Raw genomic sequence first — 14,532 nt, forward strand, 5'->3', positions numbered from 1 at the left:
GGCTTTACAGTCAGGGAAGACGTTCCTCCAGGACACGCTGCCATACTCATGTTTTTGCTATCATATTAGCCAAGCTTGTGTCTATAGAATATGAGAGTATGACATGGGCAGGTTTTTTTATGCCACTTTTGATGTCAAGAATTGTACAGTTCCAGCAAAGTGGATGAGATTAAGAAATTTCAAACGCGCTGCACCGTAAACTGACCTGCAGTGTGGAGCTCAAACCACGAAAACTATAGTGCAGCCTCCAAACCTGCACCTGGATCTGAATACTTTTGTAATTGCATGAAATTATGAAATAAAAAAATTAGTTTAGCCACTGAGTTATTCAATAAAATCTATATGTATAGCGCCACCTGCTGTTGGTTCTATCTCCGTCCACCTTGCTGAGATGGCCGCACATGCTCAGTTTCATCTTTTAACTGCCTCCTGAGCTGTAGCAGACATGAAATGTCCCCTAAGCGGTCAGCCTGATATAAATCTAGCAGAGTAATTGGAGCAATGGAATGGGGAGATCTCTGGATCCATGAGAGGTAGGGGACTGGTTCTAGCTTTGTTAGGCTGGGTTCACATCGTGTTTTTTTCCCATTTGTTTAACGTATACAAAAAATGTATACGTTAAACGGATGACATACAGTGGCATCCGTTCACCATAGCGTTCCATTGTAAAAAAAAAAAAAAAAAAAAACGTTTTTTTTTTTTTTTTTTTTTTTACCGGACTCTTTTTTCTAACGTATGTCAAACGGAGTGCAGAGGGTGAAAGCTACAGCCAATCCATAAACCGTTCTGCATCAAAATCCATTTGTAATTCATGTGGATTTTACCATGGATTAGTATACATTTTGCAGTGGATCCGTGGTAAAATCTGCAGCAGATTTTCTGCTGTATTTTGCATCCCATGTGAACATACCTTTAAGAACAGATGACATACAGTATTTTCTGTTGGTGGTTTCAAAAACGGCATAAAAAAAACTGCATGTGTGGCCATATCCTAATACACTATGGGCAGATTTGTGGAGAAAGGTACTTTCACCTGACTTACTGCAAACCACACCACGCAGCTGTATTTTTACATGACGGGAATGCTTCTAAAATCAGTTAGTCCAATAAGTATATACTACAGAATTGGTACGTAAGCAGCAGATGAATGCAGTAATCATCGACTGTGCTGCGTTATGCAACATATTACTGCTGCTTTGTAGAAATGTGCGATACGTGACCAGCAGACCCAACTCCCCAAGATGCGTTCTACCAAAGTACACATAAGATGTGTTCAGGAAGCTATTTGGGGAACGTGGGACATGGCATGGCCTGGGAAACTTCTAAAAACCCAAAATCGCATTAACAAAAAAAGGACCTTAACCCTCTTGCAGTCACAACTCACTACACATTATGCATCCGAAATGCGGACAAGTATCCCAGCCGGACTGCGATTTTAGGAACCTTAAAGGAATTGTCTGTGTTTTGCGGATCCGCAAAACATGTTAGGGAAGTCTAAATGGATCCTAAGGGAAAGTTTTCTAGGCATGTTCTGTGACCTGTGCAGGGGTCAGGGCCTTGTTGTGACCACCCCATTAGTTACACCGGTAGACGTCCAGACATCCATGCATTTACTATGAACCAGTGACGTCACCAATGTCACGATGTGACGGGGAATCGGAGATCAGATCATTACACTGGTGATGAGAAGAATCGGAGATCAGATCATTACACTGGTGATGAGAAGACGTGCCACATCCTGGACATTTTCTCACAGTCGGCAAAGGACTCTCTCTAATTTCTGATTTATGATGATAAAAGATGAAATGGAACATATTTCAGTGTTGTCTTCAGTGTGGGAGATAAAACACAAGGAGATATAATGCCTTAAAGGCTTATCGTTAAGAAAACAAATGACGACCATAGAGCAAGAAGAAATGGGTCTCTATCCAGGATTTGCTGGCGAGAGGAGATTTCTCCTATAGGAAGCGATGCCACTATTGTCACAGCAGAATTATATATACAGCGTTTCCAGGTCGTTGGGGCGAAACGTTCATTACATCCCTAGTAAATGTTGACTCAAACTTCCCAAAAAATTATTTAAGCAATAGTCCACATAATGTGCCATGCAGTGCCAGCCCCATACTGGGAGAGAGACAGGAGAAAGTATTATTAACCTAAGCTTTATTAGTAAAAATGAACCCAGTCATCCCTCTGAACACTGCACCTCTCCGGCATGACCCCAGTTCAAGGGGAAAAGGTAATTATATGGGATATCAAGGGGCCTCGGAAAAGGGTTCTGCGGACTGACAAGATCTCCTGCGAGGGAAGGAAGAAATTAACTGAGATGCATTCCTGCCTTCTCCCCAAAGAGTCCCAGCAGAAGGGAAGGAGCGCATAACACCCCCCGGAGTTGAATAGTAATGAGAAACATGACAATTATTGCACGTTTTATGCATTACATGAACATAGCATAGTGATACACTGCAACATACCCAGAATGCCAATAATTACACAGACATCAAGCTCATAGCAGGACGTAATGTTTACAAGAGAAATCACAAAATGAGCTCCCCTCCCCCCTCCCAAGCCACGACCTAAAACCTCAATGTCTCATGCACACAAACATATATTTTTTCGTGTCCGTTCCGTTTTCTTTGTGTGCAGCCCGTATGCGGAAGCATTCACTTCAATGGGTCAGCAAAAAAATGCAAATGACCCCGTGTGCATTCAGTTTCCGTATATGTCCGTTACACAAAAAAGATAAAACATGTCCTATTCTTGTCCATTTTGTGGAGAAGGTTAGGCAGTTACAATGGATCTGCAAAAAATATGGATGAAGTCCGTATGACATCCGTATTGCATCCGTTTTTTTTTTCAAATCCGTGTTTTGCGGACCACAAAATACATGTGTGTGTGCATGAGCCCTAAATCTGTCCAGTTTTTTTCTAGGAATTTTTAGAAAAATGCAGGTACGTCCTGTAAATATAACCTCTACAGCAAGCATGTCAAACTCAAAGGCTAACATGGGCCAAAAAAAAATAATTTAAGTTTATGTGGGCCGCATCAAAAAAAAAAAAAAATTTTTACAATATAATGCAGACGGATCCGTTCTGAACGGATCCACCGTCTGCATTATATGACCGGATCTGTCTCAGACGGATCCGCTCTGAACGCAAGTGTGAAAGTAGCCTTAGGGGCAAGAACCTGGGATCTTTCATCCCTTGTCCTATTCAGCTCTATTAGGGTGAATAAGACTTCACACTGTCCCTGCTGCTCTGTGCCTTGTGCACACAGCATCAGGGATGTTACCATGGCAACCAGGGCTTCTGTAGCGTCCTGGCTGCCATGGTAACTGATCGGAGCCCCAGGCTTACACAGCTGGGGCTCCGATCAGAAGCTGCCACTGCACCACCAATGAGGGGGAGGGGAGAGGTCCCTGTGGCCACTGCCACCAATGATTTTAATACTGGGGGGGTTGAGAGGGGCTGGCGCACTGTGCCACCAATGATTTTAATGGGATGGGGGGTTGAGGGGGGCACACTGCACCACCAATGATAAATTTCCCCTTTATACAGGAGGCTGGTACTGGCAGATCAGCAGTTAACCCCTCAGGTGCGGCACCTAAGGGGTTAACTGCCTCTGATCGCAGCTCCCTGTCAGCGGCAGGGTGCCGGCAATGCGATTCTGCTGCCGGCACCCGCCTCCTGTATTGTGTTAAAGACTGACTTTCACTATCAGGCCACACAGAGCGGCGCCCAGCGATGTCTCAGCACTCACCATTAGTTCTGTTCGCCGCTCCGTTCGCCTGCAGTGCTCCATTACTGTCTCCTCTCCTGCTCCACATGCTGCTGATTACTATCGGAGCGATGGGAGGAGACATCAGCTTCACTAGTGGGCGTTCCTTCTTCCTGGCTGTAGCGCTGTCCAATCGCAGCGCAGGGAGAAGGAACGCCCACTAGTGAAGCTGATGTCTCCTCCCATCGCTCCGATAGTAATCAGCAGCATGTGGAGCAGGAGAGGAGACAGTAATGGAGCACTGCAGGCGAACGGAGCGGCGCCCAGGACTAATGGTGAGTGCTGAGACATCGCTGGGCGCCGCTCTGTGTGGGAAATGGGAATAGTCCTATCATTGGTGGCTCAGTGCGCCCGCCCCTCCTCCGCCCCTCTCTCCTCATTGGTGGCGCAGTGCGCCCGCCCCTCCTCCCCCCCTCTCTTCTCATTGGTGGCAGCGGCAGCAGCACAGGGGGAGGGAGGACAGCTTCCTTCTCCCCGTGCTGCTGAGAGAACATGAGCGCGCCGATAGCAGCGCTCATGTTCAGAGATACTAGACTGCCGGGCCGCAAAGATATTCATTGCGGGCCGCATGTTTGACACCCATGCTCTACAGGCTGGAATGATTCAGGAGGCAGCGTCAGATTGCAGAATAAATATGCCGTATTTAAACATACATTAAAGCTAGAAATAAAAAATACAGCAGATAATCCACTCCGACTTTGTCTGGTCTGTCAAAAGGAAGCTTGAAGGGGTGGTAGGATGGTGAAATATTACATTTCTGTGTTACATCCAATAAAACATAACTTTTTTTTTTTTTTTTATTGGAATCATTTAAACGCTCTGCCGAGCAGATATTACAGTTACATGCTTGTTATGGCGCCACCTGGGATTCTTTTGAGTCCCTCTCGGAAGGTCCCTGTAATGAGCTGGATAGAGGACGCCTCCGCTGGGTTGCACAATATCAGAAATCACTCCATTGGGGGGTGGGACTGAGTATGTGTGACCACCAGCACTGGACACACAGTATCAGAGAGCCCTCAAGGAGGAACACCAGAATATCTAGACACGGCAGCATTTAAAAAAATAATTCCAAATAACAAATGTTTCTGTTTTGCCCAATCTCACACAGAAATGTAATGTTTCATTTTGGGACAACTACTTTCAGGATGAAACCAAACAACCCTCTGGATCAAACTGCAATGAAGAACAGATGAGGCTACTTTCACACTCGCGTTTGGTGCGGATCCGCCATGGATCTGCACAGACGGATCCGTTCAGATAATACAAACGGCTGCCTCCGTTCATAACGTATCCGTTTGTATTATCTTTAACATAGCCGAGACAGATCCGTCTTGAACACCATTGAAAGTCAACGGAGGACGGATCCGTTTTCTATTGTGTCAGAGAAAACGGATCCGTCCCCATTGACTTACATTGTGTGCCAGGACGGATCCGTTTGGCTCAGTTTCGTCAGACGGACACCAAAACGCTGCAAGCAGTGTTATGGTGTCCGCCTCCAGAGCGGAATGGAGACGGAACGGAGGCAAACTGATGCATTCTGAGCGGATCCTTTTCCATTCAGAATGCATTAGGGCAAAACTGATCCGTTTTGGACCGCTTGAGAGAGCCCTGAACGGATCTCACTAACGGAAACCAAAACGCCAGTGTGAAAGTAGCCCAAGTACTTTTTTAATGTGTTGCTGGATTTATCAGCACAGATCTGACCAAATCTTTACCTACATGACAGGGTCTACCCTTAAATGGATTTTTTTTTTAATTTCAAAGTAGTAAAAATTAATTCAAGAACAACACTGACTGATATACAAATTCCAAGAGTCTTTAGGTAAACCCAAGACGGCCAAGCCAAAATATCGAATGCCAAAGGAAGCACATTGGAACACAGCACTGCTGGCCAGAATCTACCACACACCCAAATCCCAAGCCAGATAGCAGAATTTAAAGGGGTACTCCAGTTAGAACAAGCAGTCCCCAACTGCTGGGACTCCCACCAATCACGAGATTGAGCATGCACACTAGCGCTCCATTCATCTCTATGGGACTGCTGGAGATAAAGAGTACAGCGCTTGGCTGTCTCCGGCAGTCTAACAGACTTTGATTGGCGTGGTGTTGTGCATCCTCAACCATCGCTTCATTCAAACAGGGGACAACATACTTCCGTCCTTGTGATATGTGGATAAGGAGTAACTTGTTCTAAGCAGAATACCCCTTTAAGTTTTTGTCAGTCTGTAAACATTCTTATTGAGAGATAATGTAACTGTGGCATAGTTTGTACCTGGATCTGTCCCTTGCCCATGATCTTGTCCACAATCTCGTTGTTGTCTTTGTTGAGTTTGCTTTTGTCATAGCACGTTTCATAGCACAAGATCCGCAGGCACTGAGAACCCTCCAGCTCAATTTCAAATTCCTGCCGGGGTGGAGAAAGCATACAACTTTTGTCATGATGCACAACACAAGTAATTCCACGATGTAAGGCTATGAACGTTATATTCAATTAATTATGAATACATTGCACTAAGATCTTAGATCGCAATTTCCCCAAATAAAAATTGTTAATAAAATTGTACTCAGTCATTTTTGTTCAGAAAGCTCGACTAGAGCTAATAGGGAGCTCGGCTCGTAAGTCCCACCGTGGTGAATGGAGGAGTGGCCCCACATTTGCGGCTTATTCTCCATTCACTTCGGGGCCCTGTCCTTGATTTATGAGCAAGTCCCACACGTGGAACCTACACCTGTTGGATTTCTATGTCCCAGATTGGAATACCTCTTTAAAATGTTTATTATGCAAGGACAGGTGAGGAAAGGAGGTAATAAGTTGTCCTCTTCTGTCCAATTTTTTTTTTATTTTGGTCCGCAATTTCTCATTTATACAAGTTTCTGGGAAAAACTGTGTACATCTACTAAGGGCTGTTATGGCAGCTCTTACAATTACAGAATGTCACCCAACTTTTCTCAAGTCACAAACTTGGAATCCGTCGAATGAACATTACTGTCACACTGCTCTTATGCTAGAATCCTTTGCTGTATTTAATGGTAAATCAGGTACCAGGTAGATTAGGGTAACAGACTAAGGGGGGTCATTTACTAATCTGAAATACGCCTAAATTAGGCATATTTTAGGTGCAGATAACGGCGCAAAGGTTAGCTGCTCCGCTATCTGCAACTTCCCCCCGCTCATGCTAGGTCTAAAATTGTGGGCGTGACGCGGGTGGGGAAGGGAACGGGCCGGCAGGCCAGTCTCATTTACCATTTTCTTTGCCTGTTTCAGGCGTAGAAAATGGTCTAAATATAAGAAAGCTTGGAAGCAGTCTTACATTTAGAACTAGCGCTGGATTTGCCGAAGTAATGGCGAGGACGGGGCCTCTTCATAACTGCGGTGAATTCTCCGCCAGCTATGGGGCTTTATTAAGATCGGCGTCTAAAACTCCGGTCTTAATAAATGTGGCCCTAAGCTTCTCGGCTCCAAAAATTCACAGCGGAAACCTGCAGCTAGCTGATGCCCAAATGATTTGCCATCAGAATAATCCTACTTAAATAAATGGGTCCATTAAAGGTGCAATGCAGCCCCAAGTTGGTGGAGCTGATTGACTATGGGGGCCAGGACTAGGAATCAGGACAAACAGATGAATTTGCCAAGGAAAACCAGCATCTTCCATGCTGGTGGACATGGGCCATCCTTGTATTACAATGGCCGCCACAGAATGCTACATCTTTCAAAAAGGATACCACCCTAATGAAACAGAATACTATATAAACGAGCAAATGTGAACGGAGAATGGCCTTTAAAAAGTCTATCTCACAAAGAAAACCCCATCTATATGTCCTATTCAAGCACATGAACATGGGGTCCCTCTGTTAGGCCCCTTTCAGACAAGCGAGTTTCACGCTCCGGACTCGCAGCAGCTTCCGTCTGACAGCATTATATTGATTTATGATGCTATGTAACCTTTACAGTTCTGGAATGTATTGGATAACAATGACAGCATTATGTCAGAGTTATCCAATAGATTCTAGACCTCTAAGGGTTATATAACAGTGACATAATGCTGTCCGTGTTATCCAATACATCAATCCAGAACTGTAAGGGTTACATTGCATCATAAATCAATATAATGCTATGCGACCTAGTCAGTGCAGGGAGGTCAGGACAGGAGCTGCAGCATAATCACGCTGCGAGTCCAGAGTGTGGAACTCTCTCGTCTGAAAGGGGCCATAGGGATTCCCTGGAGTTAGAAACAGCTCTGGCAGACTGGATCCCGGCATGAGACAACCCCTTTAACGTGGACCAGTTCGGTTTTCTGCATGACCAGTAGCGTGTACGGATATAAATGGTTTTTCACTACTCACCTCATTCCAATCCGGTTCTGTAGTGTCCCGAAACACTCTGGTTTTAGCTTTGCTGACAAAATAGCCAAATGAGTCCACTTCTAGTGTGCAGTACAGATCTAACAAGACAGCAAATGAGGTTCATTCAACACAATTCTGACGTGAATGAAAATCTACATTTATAAGCGGCACCAGATGTTGTTCACATATTGCTGTTTTGGGTTGCTTTGCAGGGATTTATATAAGCCCAGAAATCACACATACCATAAATGCTATGGATTTTTCACAGCAAAACTGTGTGTGGAAAATATGCAGTATTTACAGTAGGCATGCAGTGGTCATCACCGAAATCCACACAAAATTTGACATAATAATGGTGTAGTCCAGTTTTTTTTTGTTTATATAAGAGGAAATCATACAATTTTCTAATATACATGCATTTAAAATTCTGCATATACAGTCAGGTCCAAAAATATTGGGACATCAACACAATTCTAACATTTTTGGCTCTATACACCACCACAATTTGAAATGAAACGAACAAGATTTGCTTTAACTGCAGACTGTCAGCTTTGAGGGTATTTACATCCAAATCAGGTGAACGGTACAGGAATTACAACAGTTTGCATATGTGCCTCCCACTTGTTAAGGGACCAAAAGTAATGGGACATAATAATAATCATAAATCAAACTTTCACTTTTTAATACTTGGTTGAAAATCCTTTGCAGCCAATTACAGCCTGAAGTCTGGAACGCATAGACATCACCAGACGCTGGGTTTCATCCCTGGTGATGCTCTGCCAGGCCTCTACTGCAACTGTCTTCAGTTTCTGCTTCTTCTTGGGGCATTTTCCCTTCAGTTTTGTCTTCAGCAAGTGAAATGCATGCTCAATCGGATTCAGGTCAGGTGATTGACTTGGCCATTGTATAACATTCCACTTCTTTCCCTTAAAAAACTCTTTGGTTGCTTTTGCAGTATGCTTTGGGTCATTGTCCATCTGCACTGTGAAGCGCCGTCCAATGAGTTCTGAAGCATTTGGCTGAATATGAGCAGATAATATTGCCCGAAACACTTCAGAATTCATTCTGCTGCTTTTGTCAGCAGTCACATCATCAATAAATACAAGAGAACCAGTTCCATTGGCAGCCATACATGCCCACGCCATGACACTACCACCACCATGCTTCACTGATGAGGTGGTATGCTTAGGATCATGAGCAGTTCCTTTCCTTCTCCATACTCTTCTCTTCCCATCACTCTGGTACAAGTTGATCATCTTGGTCTCATCTGTCCATAGGATGTTGTTCCAGAACTGTGAAGGCTTTTTTAGATGTCGTTTAGCAAACTCTAATCTGGCCTTCCTGTTTTTGAGGCTCACCAATGGTTTCCATCTTGTGGTGAAGCCTCTGTATTCACTCTGGTGAAGTTTTCTTTTGATTGCTGACTTTGACACACATACACCTACCTCCTGGAGAGTGTTCTTGATCTGGCCAACTGTTGTGAAGGGTGTTTTCTTCACCAGGGAAAGAATTCTTCGGTCATCCACAACAGTTGTTTTCCGTCGTTTTCCGGGTCTTTTTGTTGCTGAGCTCACCGGTGCATTCCTTCTTTTTAAGAATGTTCCAAACAGTTGTTTTGGCCACGCCTAATGTTTTTGCTATCTCTCTGATGGGTTTGTTTAGTTTTTTTCAGCCTAATGACGGCTTGCTTCACTGATAGTCACAGCTCTTTGGATCTCATTTTGAGAGTTGACAGCAACAGATTAAAAATGCAAATAGCACACTTGAAATGAACTCTGGACCTTTTATCTGCTCATTGTAATTGGGATAATAAGGGTAATAGCACACACCTGGCCATGGAACAGCTGAGAAACCAATTGTCCCATTACTTTTGGTCCCTTAACAAGTGGGAGGCACATGTGCAAACTGTTGTAATTCCTACACCGTTCACCTGATTTGGATGTAAATACCCTCAAATTAAAGATGACAGTCTGCAGTTAAAGCACATCTTGTTTGTTTAATTTCAAATCCATTGTGGTGGTGTATAGAGCCAAAAATGTTAGAATTGTGTGGATGTTCAAATATTTATGGACCTGAATGTATATCTTTCTTATATCAGGCAGTTGACCCCTTTATGTTCAAGAGCGGTAGAGCCCATGCATCAGTCCTGTGTAATATATCCATGGCCTAAGTGAAACATGGCATCAGTCATGTTACACTGTACACATGTAATCCCTGACATTCAGTAAGCATCAGTGTTACATGACATACATGTGCTGGGTGAGCACACATTCATGTGATAACTCATAGGACAAGTGTTGGAATAATTATTTTTTTGTGGTTATTACAGTAACTACATTAATGTGTGTATTTGTGCGGCCGCCTGTCTCTAGGTGGTGGTGTAAAACGACTGCCTGTCTCTAGGTGATGTTGTCATATTGGTAATAAAGTTTAGTGTTAAAAGAACAAACACACAGAGCTCTGCTTCTACATAGACACTGACAGACATAATGAAATACTGCTGCTGATACTGTGTTATAACATGCCTGAGGAAGAGACCTGAGTATTCTCGAAAGCTTGCACTTTTGTCATCATATTTTCAGTTAGCAATTAAAAGGTATCAACTAAGGAATCTCATTTTTATCTTTCATAATTATAGGGGTATTCCAGTTAGAATAAGTTATCCCCTATCAAATAAAAAGATCAGTGGGGGTCCGACCACTGAGACCCCTATCTTTTACATGGACCTCCATCTAAATGGACTGGCAGGTTGGGCATGCACATTGACACTCCATTCATCCCCATGAGACTGCCTGAGATAGCAGAGTGGAGTGGTGGTGTGCATGCTCAACCAGAGCTCCATTCAAACAAAGAACACTGGTCCCAATTCACGTGACTGTTGGGGGTCCCAATGGTTGGACCTCCAACAATCTAATAACTATACCCTATCCAATGTATAGGGAGATAACTTGTATCAGGAATACCCCCCTTAAATTCCGAGAAAATTTTGTGAAAGATAAAATTGCACAGCATATCACGTGAGTTCAAGGGGATGTCAAGTTAGCTTGCCTTTGGGTATTGCGATCAAGTTGTGAGGTGAAGCCTTGTATTATACATCAAAGGTTCTCCCCCATAAATAGCCTGGCAATGAATTCAGGGCAACTAAACCAAATGAGATTCAGGCCCTTTCGACTGAACTTCTGCATGCGATTCATCACTGGAAGACCTGATAAATATTAAGCGTGACCCTGTCACACTTGCAGGATCCCATTAGCCTGCACATGAAAGGAGCCCGAGCTTAACATGTCAGCCCCATTTAGCTGCTTTAGATCAAAAGCTATTTTACAACATGGGAGTTCAGTGGCAAATCTAGTAAGAAGTCTCTTGCCAGATATCCTGTATACGTGCAAGGAAAAATATGCCATACTTAGCTGCGTTACGTTTCGGCAGTATTCCAATTTATAATCTATACAGAGCACTTCTAGCTTCACATGTTTAGCCGTGGAATGCTAAATTAACCCTTGCTTTAATTAGGGATGCACAAACCATGCCTGATACCTATGCCCCAGTGATCATGTCAATGGTTATATGATTACAGGAGATCTAGTGAGGATACTGGGGACTGCTGGGCACAAAAAGACTCAAACTCTGAGTCTAGAAAAGTATTAAAAAAAAAAAAAAACGCATCCCAGCTAGATCAATAGCTCTGCTGCCACTATAAATACCCTATTCTGCATAAATGATCTAGACCAGGGATGGTCAACCTGCGGCCCTCCAGCTGTTGTAAAACTACAACTCCCACCATGCCCTTCTGTAGGCTGATAGCTGTAGGCTGTCCAGGAATCATGGGAGTTGTAGTTTTGCAACAGCTGGAGCGCCGCAGGTTGAGCATGCCTGATCTATACAAATTAAACTACACATGGGCAAAGCACTTTAAAGGGGTTGTCTCACCTCAGACATTGGGGGCATATCGCTAGGATATTCCCCCAATGATGATCGGTGCGGGTCCCACCACTGGGACCTGCACCTATCTTTAGAACAGAGCTTGCAAAGAGAAGGAGGGCGGCCGCCCTCTATTCATTCCTGTGGGAGCGCTGAAGATGGATAAGCGCTGGCTTCGCTATTTCCGTCAGCCCCATAGAAGTGAATAGAGCGGTGGCCGCGCTTGCGAGGAGCGCTTCCCATTCATTTCAATGGGACTGCTGAAAATAGCAGAGTGGCGCTCCCATAGGAATGAATGGGGGGCGGCTGCGCATGTGCGGTGTGCCATCCTTCATTTTGCATTCTCCATTCTAAAGATAGGTGCAGGTCTCAAAAGGTGGGACCCACACCTATAAGACACTGGGGGCATATCCTAGGGAGTTGAGACAACTTCTTTAAGGACATCAAAGAATAGAAATCTTCAAATACGCAAGAAAATGTAATCTAAAAAGGATCTGTCATCAGATTTCACAAAAAAAACAACTGCATGCATTATTATTATAATTATTATTTTTTTTAGACCTGATGAGGCTGGTGTACTTACTTTAAAAATTCATGTCAGAGTCGCTGTATAATCTTTGACAGAGGGTGGACTCATAAAATGCTCATTTTAATATCAGGCAGAAAGCCGTTCACAACGGATCTTACGCATCCATTCTGACATGGACTTTCAAAGTCAGTCCACCGGCCTCATCAAGTGTAAGATGTACTGATGAATGTGTGCTGTTTGTTTAGTGAAATCTTGGGACAGATTCTTACTATTACTGTCAAACAGAAAAATGATTATTTGGAGCCTGATGTAAGTTATAGCAAAAACTGCTAAACTGTTCTTCAAGTGGCTCAAAACGATGCAGCGGTTACAGGGTTAAGTGTGCTCTGTAAGGAAACGAGCACAATGTAGAAAGTGAAGGTAGCAAAAAGAAATAAGGCTCATAATTCATCAGTGACTTTACATTGTGCTAAACAATACCTCCCCTCTGCCCCATGTTCCCAGGCAGCAGTAATTAATACAAAGAAGCTAATGACTTGAGGGGACGCCCCCACAGCACATTACAGGGAATTAACCCGTCTTTCTAATAATACATGCCATCCCAGCGATGCAGGCGGATTGCGGAGCTTGAGGAGTAGTCACACAATTCAGCATACAGAACACGGCACACCACGAGGGCGCAGCACTACACTATGGAGAATTTGCACCTGTGCTATACAGCTGCACATATGTGACGTGCTTAGGTCCGCTCGCTGCTGCTGCTGCGCCGGAGCTGTCCCATGTGGTCAGCACTGGGAATATTATTAATGGGAATACGTTCCCAGTGCAACCCTCACTGATCACTACCAGGGATTCCTGAGACTCCTGTTCCTCCACACTGCAGTTAAAGAGGACCTTTCACCCATTATGACAATGTGAACTAAGTATACATACACGGAGAGCGGCGCCCAGGGATCTCACTGCACTTACTATTATCCCTGGGCGCCGCTCCGTTCTCCCGTTATGCCCTCCGGTATCTTCGCTCACTAAGTTATGGTAGGCGGAGTCTGCCCTTGTTCTGCTGTAGCGCTGGCCAATCGCAGCGCAGAGCTCACAGCCTGGGAGGTTATTTTCTCCCAGGCTGTGAGCTCTGCAATGCGATTGGCCAGCTCTACAGCAGAACAAGGGCAGACTCCGCCTACCATAACTTTGTGAACGAAGATACCGGAGGGCATAGCGGGAGAACGGAGCGGCGCCCAGGGATAATAGTAAGTGCAGTGAGATCCCCGGGCGCCGCTCTCCATGTCTGTATACTTAGTTCACATTGTCATAATGGGTGAAAGGTCCTCTTTAAGCAGACTTTGAATGGAGAGGCTTCTTACATGCGCGACTGCCGCTCCTCTCAAACTCCTCCTCAGTGCGCTTGTGAAATGGTGGAAAAGGGGGCTTCAATGATCATTAGAGGTCCCAGTAGTTGACAGGACACCCAGTGATCAGGCATTTATCACCCATAGGACACTTGTAAAATGTCAACTGTGAGTAAAAACTCCTAAAAGTTATGTATAATATAAGCTGCTAAACCACAGCGACCTCTTTTATGCGGGTCCCTACTGCATTAAAATCCGTTTGGTCCATGTGATTTCGATTAACAGGAGATGCCAAAAAAAGATTTCTATTGACATTGCTCTCAGTCCGTGCACAGATGTGGGTCTTTCATCCGTCCATTTGTGGGCAGGGATGTGCGCCATTTGCTGTTGCTGTGATGTGGTGCTTGTGGCCAACAGTCCAGGGGGCTCAGCGTGGCAGCACGGGTTCTGTCCGACTACTGGTTCGCCCCCTGGTGGTACTCTGTTGGAGTAGTCGCTGTACGTTCCTGCACCAAGCTCCAGAGTAGGGAGTCGGGACCACCTGAAAAAGGGTCGCTGTGAAGTGAAAGTGGGCTCACGCAGCTTGATCGAGATGTATACTAAAGCCTTGTGCTC

At 44.5% G+C, this 14,532-nt stretch overlaps 1 protein-coding gene across 3 annotated transcripts in view; it reads right to left on the reverse strand.

Annotated features, from left to right (window-relative positions):
- ABR (ABR activator of RhoGEF and GTPase) overlaps window positions 1-14,532 on the reverse strand; it is a 381,876-nt gene that overhangs the window by 50,079 nt on the left and 317,265 nt on the right. For all 3 annotated transcript variants that reach the window (XM_040423381.1, XM_040423382.1, XM_040423383.1), the window contains 2 exons: window positions 8,122-8,219; window positions 6,050-6,181 (listed from right to left, as the gene is read on the reverse strand). In XM_040423381.1, coding sequence (XP_040279315.1) covers window positions 6,050-6,181; window positions 8,122-8,219 — 230 coding nt within the window. The remainder of the gene's footprint in view (window positions 1-6,049; window positions 6,182-8,121; window positions 8,220-14,532) is intronic.

The sequence above is a fragment of the Bufo bufo genome, chromosome 3, assembly GCF_905171765.1.
Source record: "Bufo bufo chromosome 3, aBufBuf1.1, whole genome shotgun sequence".
Taxonomy (NCBI): Eukaryota; Metazoa; Chordata; class Amphibia; order Anura; family Bufonidae; genus Bufo; species Bufo bufo.